Raw genomic sequence first — 19,584 nt, 5'->3', positions numbered from 1 at the left:
GGAGATAGCTTCAAATCATTAGAATTTTTGACGCGTGTATCAGCCTCAACTTTTTCCTTGTTCATTCCAAAAGTTGTTGATTTTCTTTTTAACTAGATCCGTGGTTATGTTTAACTTCATAGGCCTTATTTCTCGCATTGATGTCCCGATATTGAGAACACTTAACATTCCACAGGCACTCCGCTCTGTAGTATAAATTAATGAACTCCTCCAGATTTTCACGAGACATCCTGCAGTATTTAGTCTCCGCCATTTTTAAAACAGTCTAACTCGGATGCAAGTCGGAAGCCTCTCTACTTTGATTGCTATTCGTATACGAGCTACGAGTACGTACGAGTCATCGTTTACATTTACGATTTCTTATCCGAGTCAGTCCGAGTAGCCTACTCGTATAAGAGTTACTCGTAAATGTAAAGCCGGCTTTACACCACAAGTGGCGAGCTCACTATCGACTGTAGTGTACGTCTCGAAGTTAACAGCTCTCAGCGCGAGCTTCTCCCAGTCCTCACGGAAAAGTTGTTCTTCGCTGCCGCTGCCGGTGTTGGTGTCGTTCGTGTCTCTGCTTTCGCCAAAGCCACATTTATGAACACAATTTTGAATGGTGGAGGGCGAAACGTGGAACCATGCTGACACAACAAAGTGGATTGCCTGTAGAATACTGAACTTCGTCTTCTCTTCTTTCCCGGCGTCCAACATACACACAGCCCTTTGCACCAGCTGCTTGCGGTAGTACCCTTTAAAGCACTTTATCACCCCCGCATCCAGAGGCTGAAGGACACTGGTACAGTTCGGGAGATAGAAAATAACTTTCACATTTCGTAAGAAAGAAAGTTCCTGCGGGTGGGCGGCACAGTTATCTACAAACAAAACTATTTTTCTCGCTTGAGCACCCATAGAAGCATCCAGTCCGTGAAGAAAATCCAAAAAAAGTGTCTGTGGTCATCCAAGCTTTACCGTTCACGTAGTATCGCACTGGTAACTTCTTCACGTTCTTAAAGCATCTCGGTTTCGCTGCTTTGCCTATAACGATAGGGATACGTTTGTCTGACCCGTCACTGTTACAGCACAACAAAACAGTTATGTGGTCCTTCACATTTTTGCCTCCATGACAAGATTCTCCTTTAAGAGCCAGCGTGCGATCCGGTAAACAGTTGAAAAATAGGCCAGTTTCATCCGCGTTATAGATGTTCTTCGGTTTGTATCCTTCAAGCAGCTCTGGGAGATTTTACCCCCAATCTTCCACAGCCGAACCGTCAACTGCAGCACTCTCGCCGGCGAGCTTTTTATACAAGAGCCCGTGACGCTCCTTAAACCGGGAAATCCATCGATTCGAAGCGGAAAAATTTTTGATACCTATTCTTGCAGCGATGCTTCGAGCTTTTACGCGCAAAATGTTACCATCCACAGGAATTCTCGACGCCCGAGCTTGCTGATACCAAGAAAAGATAACTGCTTCCATTTTAGAATATCTCGATTCCTTCCCCATTTTTCTATTCTTTGCGGAGGATCCACATTTTTTTACTTGTTCACGTATCTCTTGTTTTTTTCCTATTATTGTATTCAGTGTCGAAGCAGTTAAGCCTAAACGTTTCGCGATGTCAACTTTTTTTTCTGTAGGATTTCTTTCAACTTCCTCTATAATCTGAAGTTTTTCTTGCAGGGTTTTCACATGCTTTACAGGTCGCGTCATTTCAATACTGTACTGTGTAAGCAAACCGAAACTCGACTGCGCAAAATTGTTGGTTTTCACCAGCTAGTAACACAGCCAACTGAACGAAACATTCAACAGAAAGCTCTTAACAAAGCGCAAGTTGGCGGAGGCCTTCATTGTTAGCCTGGTACAGAATGTTCCGTAAGTATGATCGCGCAAGATATCCGACGAAACTAAAATACGCTAGACTCGCAAATTCGATTCCTGCCATCCATTCTCGAAATCTTGAAAAACGCTTGATCGAGGATTTAGCGTTGATGGGACTGAAATTTCTGGACGGTTGATGCGGGAAATCGTTTCTTCGAGGAACGGATAACGCGGGATTTTTAATACAGGTTTCAAATGGGATGCTCGCAGGACCACGTAGTTTGAACGAATATTACGGGAAAACGTAGTTTCGGGGAACGGATAATCGAGCTTTCACTGTATGGTATCACTCCAGAGGCTTCTGTGGCAAACATTTCAGTTTTCTTTTTCAAACGGCATCACCTAACCTAACCGTATATGTATCATGGAAACTATTTGAAACGCATGTAGAGAAATTATAACCTCCTCGCTAAAAATTGACATGGGAATAGCTTTCCGAAATATAACTAGACGCGAGAAAATATAAACTATCCTCTGAAATCAGTGATAGTACCCTGTCAAATCTTGAGGTGTATCACTTTCTTATTTAATTTCAGTATACGGTATACCATTCAAATTAAGAGATCGTTTACTTCAGCCTTTATTTTTAAACAGTTAACAATTGTGATCGGCCACGTTATTTCCGCATTTATTACGAAATCGTCTTATCCTCTTTCATTTCGAATTTTCTTTTCAGAACAGCAGTCGACGGGTATTACTAATTGACTCCAATGTCGCCTTCGAATGTTGCCCAGAGAGCTCGCAAATGCACATAGTGCGAAAACTATACTGTACCGAAGATGATCGATCGCATTTTGTGGCGAACGTTTCAGTTTTGTTATTCAATTAACGTCACATATTCTAACTTATCTGTACTATTTGTATGATGAAAACATACTTCAAGTGGAAGTAGAGAAATTATAACCTTCTCGCTATAAATTTACATGATAATAGCCTTTCAGTACAGTAATCTAACGGACACGAGAAAATATAAAAGAACCTCGTAATAATGACGCACTCCGCCATATCTTGAGGTGTAGGCCTATCTCATTCTTACTTAATTGCGGTATTTAGCATTAAAATTAAGCGATCGCTTATTCAGCGTTTATTTTTAACGAGTTAACAATGGGTTTCGGACACGTTATTTACGCACTTATTACGAAAACATGTTCTCCTCTTTCATTTTCCTCGCGGAAGAGCAGTCGACGGGTATTACTAATCGACTCGGATATTGCCTTTGAATGTCGAAGAGAGCGCTCGCAGATGGGAATAGCGAAAACGATACACTACCGAAGATGATCTATCGCATGCAGTATAATGACTGGGTGCATAAATACCGGCAACAGAAAAAATCAAGCGCGCATAATCGCTTGTAATAATGGATGCGTAAGTGATAGGGTTCTCACTGTAACCGAGGGATAATACGCAGTTTAATATAGGAATTTTGAAGGGACGGACAAAAGTTATCGTTATAACGGGGTTCTTATTATAAGCCGTGCTCGCTATAGCGGACTTCAACTGTAGATAAAGCAATGTATGTCCTTCACATTTCGTTAGAGAAAGAGATGGGTACAATTTTGAGGATACTCTCTCAATAATGGGTCTAAATGATATCCAAACATGAGAGCATTGGTATTTCCGACATTAAAGTTATTAAGTTCTGAATGTCTATTTCGGGTTCTATAACAACCACTGTAAATCACACAGGAAAAGAAAAAAACACACAAATAACTTTAAAAATGAAAATGAGAAATAAAAGTATCAAATAAGAGGACCCATACAAAAAACACCATCTCAAGTTGTCAGAAAACATTTTTCTACACAGATACCTAATTAGCAAAGCCATAATGAACATGATAGTAGAATAAATTGAAAATAGCCTAGGTTAGAGTTTCACACACATATAGAAACTAATGAATTTCTCCAGCGCAGCAGTTTCTTATAGTTCTTAAGTAATAAGCTTCAGATTCTTTTCATGTAATTGTTGGCGACTATGTTCACGAGTGTAGAATAATTGTGCAAAGATTTTCTGCTGCCACCGCAGCATTAGCAAGTCATTACATTATTCTCCTCGCAGTAAAATAATGCCCAAAAATCATTCAAGACATATTAACACATTTTCTTGGTGTTGTAGGAGCCTTAGATTACATTTATACAAGATATTGAATATTGTGATATAACCATCCATTCTTTGATTTTTTTAAGCACATTTGCACATCTTAGCCGTCTCTGGTGACCGTAACCTATAATAATTTTTTTTAAACCTAAGAATTTCATTTTTTGTCCGTATTGAACTGAGAAGGATGATAGGAAAAACTTAAAACGGTCCACCTTTTCAATACAAAAAGTTATATTTTATTTATAACATGTATTTGTACTTGGAACTAGTTTCGACGCTGTGTTTGCGTCATCATCAGCCAAAATGGGAAACAGGCAAGCATGTAGGCATTTATGTTACACAAGGCGTTACATTAAACAATACACATCTTACAAGGAGATAAAAACAGGGACGGATATAGGAAACAAATGAATCGTTGAGAAAACGAAAGTTATACAAATTAAAAATAACCTTAACCACACATCTTGCAGTGCGAAAGTGTTCTTCTTGAATGATTCCTGAATGTAAAACACACGCGCACACATTTCTGAGGAGCCAGCAGGCAGGACAAAGTAAAGTGAAACCTTAAGAGTTCTTCTGAGAAGAGTTCATCATTTTTCTATGTTCCGACTAACTAATGAAGTCTCCCTTGAGTTCCTGATAAACATATACAACAGGAAATTCTCCTTCACTCTCCATGCCTGGAAGGCATATTGGAAGGCCTTTTCCGGAATGTCTTTTAGAGCCGATGTAACATGCGCCTGGATTCTTTCAACGGTCCACCTTTTCAATACAAAACGCACGCGCACACACTTCTAAAGAGCCAGCAGGCAGGAAAAAGTAAGGTGAAACCTTGAAAGTTCTTCTGAGAAGAGTTCATCATTCTTTCTATGATCTGACTAACTAATGAAGTCTCCCTTGAGTTCCTGATAAACATACACAACAGGAAAATTAAACAATACACATCTTACAAGGAGATAAAAAACAGGGAAAGTTATACATATTAAAAATAACCTTAACCACATATCTTGTAGTGCGAAAATATTCGTCTTGAATGATTCCTGAATACAAAACACACGCGCATACATTTCTGAAGAGCCAGGAGGCAGGAAAAAGTAAAGTGAAACCTTAAGAGTTCTTCTGAGAAGAGTTCATCATTTTTTCTATGTTCCGACTAACTAATGAAGTCTCCCTTGAGTTCCTGATAAACATACACAACAGGAAATTCTTCTTCACTCTCAACAATAGCTATAAAGATCAACGGTAAATTTCATTTTAAATATTGTGTAGAGACGTGAAAGCATGATCTTGAATATAATATAACTCCTTCATTTAACCCAATTTTTTACACAAGGTGTTATATTAAACAATCCACATCTTACGAGGAGATAAAAACAGGGACGAATGTAGAAACAAATGCATTTTTGAGAAAGCAAAAATTATACATATTAAAAATAAGCTTAACCACACAACTTGCAGTGCGAAAATATTTGCCTTGAATGAATCCTGAATACAAGATGCACGCACACACTTTCTAAAGAGCCAGCAGGCAGGAAAAGGTAAGGTGAAACCTTAAGATATGCAGAACATGTCAATGCCATAAAACACAACCGTTTTTCCGCGGTCGGCCTACATATAAAAGAATTTAAGCACAACTTTACTGAAATAAATCAAGATCTTGAAGTATTAGATATTCTAAACAAAGGTTCTTTCCTAGACGTCACTGAAAACCTCTATATTCATTTAGACCAATATTTCAATCCCAACCTAAACTTAAATGATATCTCAGAGAAACCAAAGATCCTATTCGACTTTCTCATTGAAATTTTCAAAAACATGAATATCCCGAAAAACAGATCTGTCTTTCAAATCATGCATAATACTTTGTCACGCCACACACTTTCACCACATCACCCTCCATACTTCCCCCCCTTCCACCCCTCCTCCCCTACCGCTCCTCCCCTCTCCCCTCCTAATCCAACAACGGCCGCTGCCCAGACCTAAACTATCCAACACGCTCTGTTCCTCTTCATCTCGCGCCATAGCTTTACCGCCTTATGTCCCGCAATAATCATCATAGAAACCTGCCCCCACCCTACACATAACGCTGCAACAATACACCACCAATACTGGCACAGTCAACCTCCAAACTCTCAACAATGTATTCCTTAATACCTATTTTATATTCTTGTCAAGCTGAATACCGGACCTATGAAGATTACAAGATTAATTTGTGCAGCTACAGAATGGTTGTTAATGAAGCTATGTAATATAGAGAGAAACTTTCAAAGGTGGTTAAATGAAGAAGTTATATCATGTTCAAGATCATGCTTCCACATCTCTGCACAGTATTTAAAATACAATTTACCGTTGCTCTTTTATAGCTATTGTTGAGAGTTAAAGAGAATTTCCTGTTGTGTATGTTTATCAGGAACTCAAGGGAGACTTCTTTAGTTAGTTGGAACATAGAAAGAATGATGAACTCTTCTCAGAAGAACTCTTAAGGTTTCACCTTACCTTTTCCTGCCTGCTGGCTCTTTAGAAAGTGTGTGCGTGCATCTTGTATTCAGGATTCATTCAAGGCAAATATTTTCGCACTGCAAGTTGTGTGGTTAAGCTTATTTTTAATATGTATAATTTTTGCTTTCTCAAAAATGCATTTGTTTCTACATTCGTCCCTGTTTTTATCTCCTCGTAAGATGTGGATTGTTTAATATAACACCTTGTGTAAAAAATTGGGTTAAATGAAGGAGTTATATTATATTCAAGATCATGCTTTCACGTCTCTACACAATATTTAAAATGAAATTTACCGTTGATCTTTATAGCTATTGTTGAGAGTGAAGAAGAATTTCCTGTTGTGTATGTTTATCAGGAACTCAAGGGAGACTTCATTAGTTAGTCGGAACATAGAAAAAATGATGAACTCTTCTCAGAAGAACTCTTAAGGTTTCACTTTACTTTTTCCTGCCTCCTGGCTCTTCAGAAATGTATGCGCGTGTGTTTTGTATTCAGGAATCATTCAAGACGAATATTTTCGCACTACAAGATATGTGGTTAAGGTTATTTTTAATATGTATAACTTTCCCTGTTTTTTATCTCCTTGTAAGATGTGTATTGTTTAATTTTCCTGTTGTGTATGTTTATCAGGAACTCAAGGGAGACTTCATTAGTTAGTCAGATCATAGAAAGAATGATGAACTCTTCTCAGAAGAACTTTCAAGGTTTCACCTTACTTTTTCCTGCCTGCTGGCTCTTTAGAAGTGTGTGCGCGTGCGTTTTGTATTGAAAAGGTGGACCGTTGAAAGAATCCAGGCGCATGTTACATCGGCTCTAAAAGACATTCCGGAAAAGGCCTTCCAATATGCCTTCCAGGCATGGAGAGTGAAGGAGAATTTCCTGTTGTATATGTTTATCAGGAACTCAAGGGAGACTTCATTAGTTAGTCGGAACATAGAAAAATGATGAACTCTTCTCAGAAGAACTCTTAAGGTTTCACTTTACTTTGTCCTGCCTGCTGGCTCCTCAGAAATGTGTGCGCGTGTGTTTTACATTCAGGAATCATTCAAGAAGAACACTTTCGCACTGCAAGATGTGTGGTTAAGGTTATTTTTAATTTGTATAACTTTCGTTTTCTCAACGATTCATTTGTTTCCTATATCCGTCCCTGTTTTTATCTCCTTGTAAGATGTGTATTGTTTAATGTAACGCCTTGTGTAACATAAATGCCTACATGCTTGCCTGTTTCCCATTTTGGCTGATGATGACGCAAACACAGCGTCGAAACTAGTTCCAAGTACAAATACATGTTATAAATAAAATATAACTTTTTGTATTGAAAAGGTGGACCGTTTTAAGTTTTTCCTATCAACCTATAATAATGTCAATCATGTGTGACAAAATACTATTCCAATATACCACCATAAGCGCTCTATGTAAAGAAACAAAAGACTCTCACTGCCAAACGTGTTCAGAAATCTCCCGGAAATGTATTAATTTGTCTGTAACAATTGCGTCATAATAAATGTTAGAACGTGTTTGTGAAACTGGGGACTTTTAACCGAAGTGTTAAATTAATAACAATTGTTAGTTAACATTTGTTTAGTAAAATTTAACACAGAGTTGAAGAATCTGCACCATAATTTACTAATAACTTATTACTGCACTTCAATAAAAAGGACAAAAAATGTACTGAAAGTAATATTAGGAAATAGTCTTGGTTTCAAGGCTTAAGTTGATGGGGACCTCCATGAAGATCATAACAATCATCCTTCTCACCTGACCATGCTACTCAACTCCTGGATGATTTCCTGACGATGCTGCTGAACACGAACAGTGGCAGCATATCGAGACGGATGTGCATCCATGGAGCCCACTACAGCTGCTATAGAGGGCTTCTTGTTGTCACCAGCAGGAGGGTGAGTTACATCTGCTCCTAAGAAGATGACTGGCTCGTTGAACACCTATAATACAATGAATTCATCAAATTATATTTCTAAATGACTTCAAAGTTGGCAAAATACGGAAAAGAAGAAATAGCCAATAAAAAAAAGACAACATTTAAAATTCTGTTCTCATATACAGTAGAACCCCTGTATATCTTGAAGCACAAGGGCTGTTTCTTTCAACCTCCGATGGGCTATAAGAAAAATATACAGTGACATAACAAAATGATTTTATCACCGAAAGTTTAGTAGTTTCATATTTATTTTTCCACATAATCGCCAAAACAATTTAGGCATTTGTCATATCATGACACCAGCTGTCCGATGCTCTCTGCAAAAAAAGTCTATCGCCAGTGAAGTAATGTGAGTCTCGACAGCCTCCTGAAGTTCTTCATCTGTACGCCGCAAATTGAATTTTACGGATCAGTGAACTTTCTACAGCAAACTCTGACATTTCAAGGTCTTTCCAAGACAAAATTTTGACTCAACACTTAGGATACGGGAAACTTTGTTCACGCTGGTCCCAACAACTTTGACGATCACAAAACTCGGCAAATGGTGTCAGCCGTAATGTTTCTCACATGTTACCATAGTGAGGGGGAAGAGTTTCTAAAGTCTAACGTACTGGCAACAAAACTTGGGTCCTGTATGACGCTCCGGAAACCAAAGAAAAGTCTAAGCAGTGGATACATCCTTCTCCAAACAAGCCAAAAATGTTTGAACCGACACTGAGCAACAGGAAAACAATGGCTACTGTTTTCTGGGACCATAAAGGTGTCTTGTTGATGGACTTTATGTTGTTCCTCTTTATAAATCCTCACAGCCAACCAATGCTTCCTTTAAATTGTGAGATTCCTACATTGCTTTGCACTATGATCTCAAGTGCCTTACTAGAAGCAAAACTGAATAGTCATAATCCAGTTACATATCACTTTCATATTTCAAAATTTCCTTATCAGTTTCTGGATATTGGGTTGATAGTGGCATGTCAACTGTCCTTTTTCTTTACACCAGCAGCATACGTCATGAATTCAATACAAAACTCATGTGCCACAGGACAACTGGTGTCATTTTCTGAGAACGCAATCACTTCATTTAAACTGTACGCTGTAATGGCCGTTATTCTTACCCATTCAATGGCTGTTAAAACAATAGGGCTATGGCTAGACAGCCACTGTTAAACATTACAACCTGTAACGGAAATGAATTTAACAGATCCAACAACCCGCTCGGATCATAATTATGCTAAATAACAGTTATATGAAAGTTAACTGAAGCAGATTGCAGAACGTGCAGGATACACAATGTATTTTTAACATACTGTAGTTGCGTATGTTCAGACCAACGTGCATTTTCGAAGAAATTAATGCCTTAACACATCACGACAGAATTAAACATACCATAAAATGCGAAAATAATCTGTGAATGACCAGGTCACACATCGCATTACTAACAGTACACGTAACTACTAGAAGTTTTGGATTTTAATGGAAGATTATGGGTTGAGAACCAGACCTCGTGGAACACTGTACTTCAATACTTTGCGATAATTCCTCTGCGAACCATGTGACCTTGCCGCGGTGGGGAGGCTTGCGTGTCCCAATGATGCAGATAGCCGAGCCGCAGGTGCAACCATATCGGATGGGTATCTGTTGAGAGACCAGACTAACGAATGGTTCATCGAAAGGGCGGTAGCAGCCTTTCGGTAGTTGCAAGGGCGGCAGTCTGGATGATTGACTGATACGGCCTTGTAATAATACTCAACATAGCTTAGCTGTGTTGATACTGCTACACGGCTGAAAGCAACGGGAAACTACAGCCGTAACTAACTCCCGAGGACATGCAGCTCTCTCTGTATGAATGATGTACTGATGATGGCTTCCTCCCGGGTAAAATATTCCGGAGGTAAACTAGGCCCCCATTCGGATCTCCGGGTGGGGACTACACGAGAGGGGGCGATCATCAGGAAGATGGATACTGACATTCTGCGAGTCGGAGCGTGGAATGTTAGAAGTTTGAATTGTTGTGGTAGGTTAGAGAATCTGAAAAGGGAGATGGATAGGCTAAAGTTAGATGTAGTTGGCATAAGTGAAGTACGTTGGCAGGAAGAACAAGATTTTTGGTCAGGCGACTACCGAATTATCAACACGAAATCAAACAGAGGAAATGCAGGAGTTGGTTTAATAATGAATAAGAAAATAGGGCAGCGGGTAAGCTACTACGACCAGCATAGTGAAAGAATTATTGTCGTCAAGATAGACACCAAACCAATGCCCACCACAATAGTGCAGGTCTATATGCCTACTAGTTCAGCGGATGATGAAGAAATTGAAAGAATATATGAGGAGATTTAATACAATATGTAAAAGGTGATGAGAATCTAATTGTGATGGGAGACTGGAATGCAGTGGTAGGCCAAGGAAGAGAAGGTAGTACAGTAGGAGAATTTGGATTGGGACAAAGGAACGAAAGAGGAAGTCGGCTGGTTGAATTCTGCACTGATCATAATTTAGTCCTTGCCAATACTTGGTTCAAACACCACAAACGACGGCTGTATACGTGGACGAGACCTGGAGACACTGGAAGGTATCAAATAGACTTCATTATGATTAGGCAGAGATTCAGAAACCAGGTGTTGGATTGCAAAACTTTCCCAGGAGCAGATGTGGACTCTGACCAGAACTTGTTGGTCATGAAATGCCATCTGAAATTGAAGAAATTGAAGAAAGGAAAGAATGCAAAAAGATGGGATCTAGACAAGTTGAAAGAAAAGAATGTGAGGGATTGTTTCAAGGAACATGTTGCACAAGGACTAAATGAAAAGGCTGAAGGAAACACTATAGAGGAAGAGTGGAGAGTCATGAAAAATGAAGTCAGTAGGGCTGCTGAAGAAATGTCAGGAAGGAAGAAAAGATCAACTAAGAATCAGTGGATAACTCAGGAGATACTAGACCTGATTGACGAACGACGAAAATACAAGAATGCTAGAAATGAAGAGGGCAGAAAAGAATACAGGCGATTAAAGAATGAAGTGGATAGAAAGTGCAAGGTAGCTAAGGAGGAAAGGCTGAAGGAGAAATGCAAGGATGTCGAAGGCTGTATGGTCCTGGGAAAGGTAGATGCTGCATACAGGAAAATCAAGGAAACCTTTGGAGAAAGGAAATCTAGGTGTATGAATATTAAGAGCTCAGATGGAAAACCACTTCTAGGGAAAGAAGACAAGGCAGTAAGATGGCAGGAGCATATCCAACAGTTGTATCAAGGTAAAGATATAGATAATTTGGTTCTGGAACATGAAGAGGCTGTTGATGCCGATAAAATGGGAGACCCAATTTTGAGGTCAGAGTTTGACAGAGCTGTGAGTGACCTCAATAGGAACAAGGCACCTGGAATTGATGACATTCCCTCTGAATTACTGACTGCCTTAGGAGAAACCAGCATGGCAAGGTTATTTCATTTAGTGTGCAAGATGTATGAGACAGGAGAAGTCCCATCCGATTTTCGGAAGAATGTTGTTATACCTATTCCCAAGAAAGCCGGTGCTGACAGGTGTGAAAACTACCGTACCATTAGTTTAGTATCTCATGCCTGCAAAATTTTAACACGTATTATTTACAGAAGAATGGAAAAACAAGTTGAAGCAGAGTTGGGAGAAGATCAATTTGGCTTCAGAAGAAATGTAGGAACACGTGAAGCTATCCTGACTTTACGTCTGATCTTAGAGGATCGAATCAAGAAGGACAAGCCCACGTACATGGCATTCGTAGATCTAGAAAAGGCATTCGATAATGTTGATTGGACCAAGCTTTTTATGATTCTGAAGATGATAGGGATCAGATACCGAGAACGAAGAATTATCACAAAAATCAGTCTGCAGTGATAAGAATCGAGGGCTTTGAAAAAGAAGCAGCAATGCAGAAAGGAGTGAGGCAAGGCTGCAGTTTGTCCCCTCTCCTTTTCAATGTTTACATAGAACAGGCAGTAAAGGAAATCAAAGAGAAATTTGGAAAGGGAATCACAGTCCAAGGAGAAGAAATCAAAACCTTGAGATTTGCCGATGATATTGTTATTTTATCTGAGACTGCAGAAGATCTCGAGAAGTTGCTGAATGGTATGGATGAAGTCTTGGGTAAGGAGTACAAGATGAAAATAAATAAGTCCAAAACAAAAGTAACGGAGTGCAGTCGAACGAAGGCAGGTGATGCAGGAAATATTAGATTAGGAAATGAAGTCTTAAAGGAAGTAGATGAATATTGTTACTTGGGTAGTAAAATAACTAACGATGGCAGAAGTAAGGAGGACATAAAATGCAGACTAGCACAAGCAAGGAAGAGCTTTCTTAAGAAAAGAAATTTGCTCACTTCAAACATTGATATCGGAATTAGAAAGATGTTTTTGAAGACTTTCGTGTGGAGCGTGGCATTGTATGGAAGTGAAACATGGACGATAACTGGCTCAGAAAGAAAGAGAATAGAAGCTTTTGAAATGTGGTGTTACAGAAGAATGCTGAAGGTGAGATGGATAGATCGAATCACGAATGAAGAGATACTGAATCGAATTGGTGAGAGGAGATCAATTTGGCTAAATTTGACGAGAAGAAGAGATAGAATGATAGGACACATCTAAAGACACCCAGGACTTGTTCAGTTGGTTTTTGAAGGAAGTGTTTTTTTTTTTGCTAGGGTTTTACGTCGCACCGACACAGATAGGTCTTATGGCGACGATGGGATAGGAAAGGCCTAGGAGTTGGAAGGAAGCGGCCGTGGCCTTAATTAAGGTACAGCCCCAGCATTTGCCTGGTATGAAAATGGGAAACCACGGAAAACCATTTTCAGGGCTGCCGATAGTAGGATTCGAACCTACTATCTCCCGGATGCAAGCTCACAGCCGCGTGCCTCTACGCGCACGGCCAACTCGCCCGGTGAGGGAAGTGTAGGGGGTAAGAACGGTAGGGGTAGACCAAGGTATGAATATGACAAGCAGATTAGAGCAGATGTAGGATGCAATAGTTACGTAGAAATGAAAAGGTTAGCACAGGATAGGGTGGCATGGAGAGCTGCATCAAACCAGTCTATGGACTGATGACTCAAACAACAACAATTTCTATAGTGTCTAGCCATGTCATATTGCACACCACTGTATGCGTACTTACTGCATTAATCAAAAATAATTTTTTGCTAGAGGTTCAATGTTACACTAACACATTGGAAGTTTTTGATGATGCAAGAATGGGAACGGGCTAGGAAGTGGCCGTGGCTTCAACACAGCATGCGCCACTACGTTGCAAGGCAACTTTCTAAAATTGCGGCGGGCATAATATTACGTTGTTTGATTGCTCGTGCCTTGTGTTGGAGAAAAATGTAATATTACAGTTGTAGCACTCCTGTGTGGGTGACAGTAAGCGTGAAGTTGCACATACTATCGCTAGAGGCACCTGTTTTTTACAATGTGCAAAATTCCAAAATTTTACAAATTTGACTCAAAAACATGAAAACTATTTACGTTTAAGCAAACTTGCAAAATAATTTACGAAATTATTTGGAATTGCATCATTTGAAGTTTACGACGGAGATTCGAGGCGAGTTGTGGCAACAAAATCCAACAATCGACTTTATACCCTTTCATTATATATCGAAAGGTAAGGTATAGTATTACAAGTTATAAATATCATTTTACAACTGTATTGGATTTCAGAGTAATAAATTATTATATTTAAAAAACCACCTTTCCAATACACAAAATCCTTATATTTAGGATTACAATTTGTAATTAAATGGTTTCATCCTAAATATAAGGATTTTGTGTATTGGAAAGGTGGTTTTTTAAAATATAATAATTTATTAAGGTATAGTATATCGATTATCGCTAAATTATCTTCCTATGAAGCGGGAAATTTATCGTATTCACAACTGCGTGTAATGTGACGTGCATTTTCTCTTGCCTGTTGAAAATCTCTGCTGATCGGAGCTTTTAATTTCCTATTTTGTGCTCAGTTTATTAAAATGGTTGCATCAGTTTTTGATTGAGAAAAAGAATTTGCATACGAAGGATTTTACTTGTTTGACAAAACTAGAAAGATATTGATGTGCAAATTGAGTGGCAGAGAACGGACACATGCCTGAAACATATTAATAACAACAGTTTCACATAAGAAGAACAAGGAAAAGGCGCTAAGGATGAAAGGCATCAGAAGACAAGCTAGTCTCACAGACACTAGTTCAGCAGAAAAACGAGCAAAATACGACAAAGACACATTCATTTTATCTACAACTCGAGTTTTTATGGAGACAAATATTCCACTGGAGAAAGTTGATCATCCGAAGCTGAGAGAGTGGATGGAGAAATATATACCAGGTTTGTGCAATACTATACATTTTTTCTGAGGAAGAGATGTGAGGTTGTGTTTTTCTAACAACTTTGTGCAGTTATGATAGTTTTCTTGTTTAATGATACCTTACAGTAAGCCTAGATAATGCATGCTAGATCTCTCATTAACTTACAATTATAAATCATTTAATTCATTCAAATGATGGTAAATAGGCCTCTAATATTAAGCCTATTGATTCTTTTAAGGTGCTGGAGACTTGCCCTCAGCTGGAAGACTGAGGGAAGGTTCTGTACCCCGAATCATCAAAGAGGAGGAGGAAAGATTAAATGAAGCTGTGAAAGATGGGAGATTTTCAATTCTTTGTGATGAAACGACTGATAAAAAAGGGCAATGTGTATTTATGGTTTTGATAAAAGTGCTTAGTTGTGGTGATAGTACATTTCAGAAGTTATTTGTAGGGGGAGTGAAAGTTATTGCAAATGCTAATGCTACAGAATGTTCCCAAGCAATTATGAGTGTAATTTACAAACTTGAAATTCAGTACGAGAATGTAGTTTCTATAACTTCAGATTCAGCACATTACATGGGCAAATGTATAAACACAATTAGGGTTCTAGTTTCAGAAAGGGCTCATAAACTGAATTTGGTGGGCAGTGTGTGGGCCGTGGAACTTAGTTCCTTGAACCAATGTGTTGTACAGGCAAAATACATCTTCCTTAATACACGGAAGAGAAAGCATGCATACATTCAATTCCTGAAGCAGAAATATGAAGACGAACCCACTAAAGCTAAACTCTTCCCTATTCCTGTGATCACCCGGTGGAACTCATGGTTTAAGTGTGTTGAGTACCTTGGAGAATATCTTCATGATGTAGTAGACTTTGTTGAAACTACTGAAGATGAGAGTGTTGCTGTGAACTATTTCAAAGCCTTAACCCTAAATGAAGTAACGAAAATTCATTACCTAGCTATTTTTTTTTTTGGTTGATCATTGCTCAAAATGTTGTAACATGCTGCTCACATTAGAGAGTTCCAACATGCCGTTAATTCATGCACTTAAGTCTAAGCTTAGTGACCTTTCAAAGGGCTTTAAATTACTAGAGGGCGCTTTTATTATTTTTTTATAGACAACCTCGGATAAACTTTCCAAACTACCAAAACAAATGCAGATGCAATTAATATCTTTGTTTCAATCTGCAGGTAGAGCAAGCCTGAAAAAGCGGAATCAATTAATAGAGTTTGACACAGGAAAGTTTATCATTTCTTCGCTCGGTAAACTGTTTGATCCAAGAAGCATAATGGAAGGAGACTTAGAAAATGATGAACTCTCTCATCTAAAGGCGCGTCCACACCAAGATGTTTTCGTTAACTTTGTTAATAAACATTGTTAATGAACAATGTTCATGAACATTTCTGTCTGTTAGTCTAACATTAATGCAGATGACATTCCGATTAATTTGTATCATTTCTTGCAATTTCAGACTCAGTTACTGTCAACAAGAACTGAAAGTCTTGTGGGGACATTCTCAGAAAGTTTTGAAAGCCTGCTGCATCATGAATTGAAAGTTCTGACATAGGCCTAAGTGTCCTCTCCAAACTTAATTCTAAACGCTTTTCCAATATTTTTCTTTGCCACACTTTGCGTCTGCATTTTTCTCTAATTGGACTCATTAAAATAATGAAAGCTGCAGCTGTATTTTCTTCTTCCTGAACCTATTCATTGTAACCTCACAAATAGATATTTTGGTGTGGACACAATGTTAAAGAAGTTTGTTAACAAAAGTTTATTTGGTGTAGACACAATGTTAAAGAGGTTTGTTAACAAAAGTTTATTAACATCCTGAGAAATGTTTTTGTTAACATTGTTTGTTAACTTAGTTTCGTTAACATTGTTTATTAACTTTGGTGTGGACTAACCATAATAAAGCAAATTCCCATCTTACAAGAACTTTCAACATCAGAATACCTTGAACCATACACTGTGTTTAGGGATCTAGTTACTAGTTCATGTAGAGCAGGTAGAGATATTGATGTGATTGCCATTTTTCTTTCCCTAAAGCCAGAATAGGAGCATTTTGTGGAAGCTGCAGTGAAGGCTTTATGGATCCCAGTCAGTAATGTTGATAGAAAGAGGGCATTCTCAACGTACTGTAACGTAATGTCTGACGGGAGAATAGCTCTGACTCCTAGTAATTTGGAACTCATGGCATCTCTGTCTTTTTCAGACTGATATGTAAATTATATACTTAGGCTAGGCCATACCTGTTAAGAGTGAGAGCTGATAAATTTTTTTCAAACTTCCATGCTTTGATATAATGTGTAATACTGTATGTGTTTTAAGCAGAAGTGTAACTCATGTATTTATATACCTATGCAAAAATACAACGTTGTTTTGTACCGCAAATATGCTATCAACTAAGTTATTAGTTCACCTTTTATAGCTGAAAAGAGAAAATAAAATTTAGCAAAATTGACGAAATAAAATAAAAGTAGTTAAAAATATACCAAAAACTGTTAAAAAATGACAAAATTGGGCAAAAATTTTCAACAATAACAGGTGCCTCTAACTATCGCTAGAAAGCACCATGTCACTGTTTAGTGGAAGAATATCGATCTGTTTTGCAGAAGAATATCAATCTGTTCGAAGGCACGAGAACTCGTGAAAGAGCTTCCCTCGTAAAGTTGTTTGTTATAGTTTGTTCTGTGCATGGCTTGTATTCAGCTTTATTTGGACTGACATGGCTCAGAAACAGATAGAACAGTTCTTAGTTTTAGGTGTTTTAGATAAATCTAGCGACAGTGATAGTGATATACAGTAGAAGTCCGTTATAGTGAGAATCCATGACAGCGAAGAATTTAAATGGAAATTCTAAGTTCCATGGAGGGAATCAAGATATTTTTCCACCAATAGAGCATATCCAAAATCAGATCAAAAATTAGATGTATGGCTTTTCAGGCGTTTGCTCTATTAACCAGCATTTCGTCTTAGGTCTGACACGAGACTCGTCAGAGTGGGATGTGTCAGACCCTACCCACTGATACTGGGGTGTATGCAGGTGAATTTGTCAGAAGCCTATACGGGAGATACACCCCAGCAACAGTCGGTAGGGTCTGACACATCCCACTCTGACGAGTCTAGTGTCAGACCTAAGACAAAATGCTAGTTAATAGAGCAAACGCCTGAAAAGCCATACATCTAATTTTTGAGCGAAGAATTTACTCGCTGTAATGGATTGTCGTTATATCCAATTTTCCGTACAAGTTGGGAAAAACACCATATATAATAAAACCAGCATGAAACGGCAATCAGTTTGTTCAAAACTTGCATTTTCATGAATGGTAGCCAATCCATAGCATACTTATTTGCTGTTTTTCAAAATCCACTTGTACTATGTGAAAGTGTATGTTTAATTTCATTCTGAAAAGTTATAGTACCACTCCAGAGGCCTCTGTGGAAAACGTTCCAATTTTCTTCTTCAAACAGCGTTACCTAACCTGACATGTCTCATGAAAACATATTTTAAGCGCACGTAGAGAAATGATATCTACCTCGCTACAAATTTACATGGGAACAGCCTTTCTAGAATTTACTTATGCTTATTGTTTTAAGGGGCCTAACATCGAAGGTCATCGTCCCTTTCTAGAATTTAACTAGATGCGAGAAAATATAAACTATCCTCCGAAATCAGTGATGTACTCTGTCATATCTTGAGGTGTATCATATCCTTACTTAATTTCAGCATATATAACATTAAAATCGTTTATTTCAGCCTATATTTCTAACGACTTAACTGCTAATGGCCACATAATTTAAGCATTTATTACAAAAACGTATTATCCTTTTTCATTTTGAATTCTCTTTTAGAGAACAGCAGTCGACGGGTATTACTAATCTATTCCGACATCGTTGCACGCATGTGTATATATATAAATAATGCACAGTAGTTTTCCACCTATTCAATACTAAATTGTATTTACAATATATAGCAAGAAAACGATTCGGTACCGAAGAAGACTGATTGCATTTTGTGGCAAATGTTTCAGTTTCCTTATTCGAACAGAGTCTCCTAACCTAACGTACCAGATGTATAGTGAAAAAATATTCCAAGTGCCAGTAGAGAAATGATAACATTCTCACTATAAATTTACAAAGTATAGCCTCTCCAAAATTTAACCAGATGTGAGAAAATATAAACTAACCCCTGAAATCAGTGATACGCTCTGCTATCTCGAGGTATATCGCATTCCCACTTAATTTCGGTGTAGAATATTAAAATTAAGCGATCGTTTATTTAGCCTTTATTTCTAACGAGTTAACAACAGCTATCGACCACGTTATTTAAGTATTTGTTATGAAAACATCATCTCCTCATTTATTTCTCATTTTCTTTACGGAACAGCAGTTGATGGGTATTACTAATCGACTCTGCATGTCTACGAGAGAGCTTCCAAGTGCACATAGCGAGAAAACAATACCGAAGATCGCATTTTGTGGCAAACGCTTGTTTTCTTATTCAAACAGCGTCACCTAACCTAACTTAACCGTACTATATATATATCACGAAAACATATATCAAGTGGCAGTAGAAAAGTGATAACTTTCTTGTTTTTAATTTAGATGTGAATAGCCTTACTGAAATTTAACCGGACACGAGAAAATATAAACTAACCTCAGAAATTAATGATGCGCTCTGTCATATTGCGAGGTGTATTGTATTCTTACTTAATTTCAGTGTAGTGTTAAAAATCAGTGATCATTTACTTAGCCTTTATTTCTAACGAGTTAATGACTGCTATCGACCACGTTATTTAAGTATTTTTAAAAAAATATTTATTTTACACCCACATTGGAGCACTGAAATCAATCTATATACAG

General features: G+C 38.1%; 1 protein-coding gene across 1 annotated transcript in view; it reads right to left on the bottom strand.

Annotated features, from left to right (window-relative positions):
* AGO1 (protein argonaute-2) overlaps positions 1–19,584 on the bottom strand; it is a 327,978-nt gene that overhangs the window by 85,228 nt on the left and 223,166 nt on the right. Inside the window, exon 14 of the mRNA XM_067155023.2 lies at positions 8,214–8,398. Coding sequence (XP_067011124.1) covers positions 8,214–8,398 — 185 coding nt within the window. The remainder of the gene's footprint in view (positions 1–8,213; positions 8,399–19,584) is intronic.

The sequence above is a fragment of the Anabrus simplex genome, chromosome 10 (assembly GCF_040414725.1).
Source record: "Anabrus simplex isolate iqAnaSimp1 chromosome 10, ASM4041472v1, whole genome shotgun sequence".
Lineage (NCBI taxonomy): Eukaryota > Metazoa > Arthropoda > Insecta > Orthoptera > Tettigoniidae > Anabrus > Anabrus simplex.
This window is presented reverse-complemented; position numbering and strand designations above follow the sequence as displayed.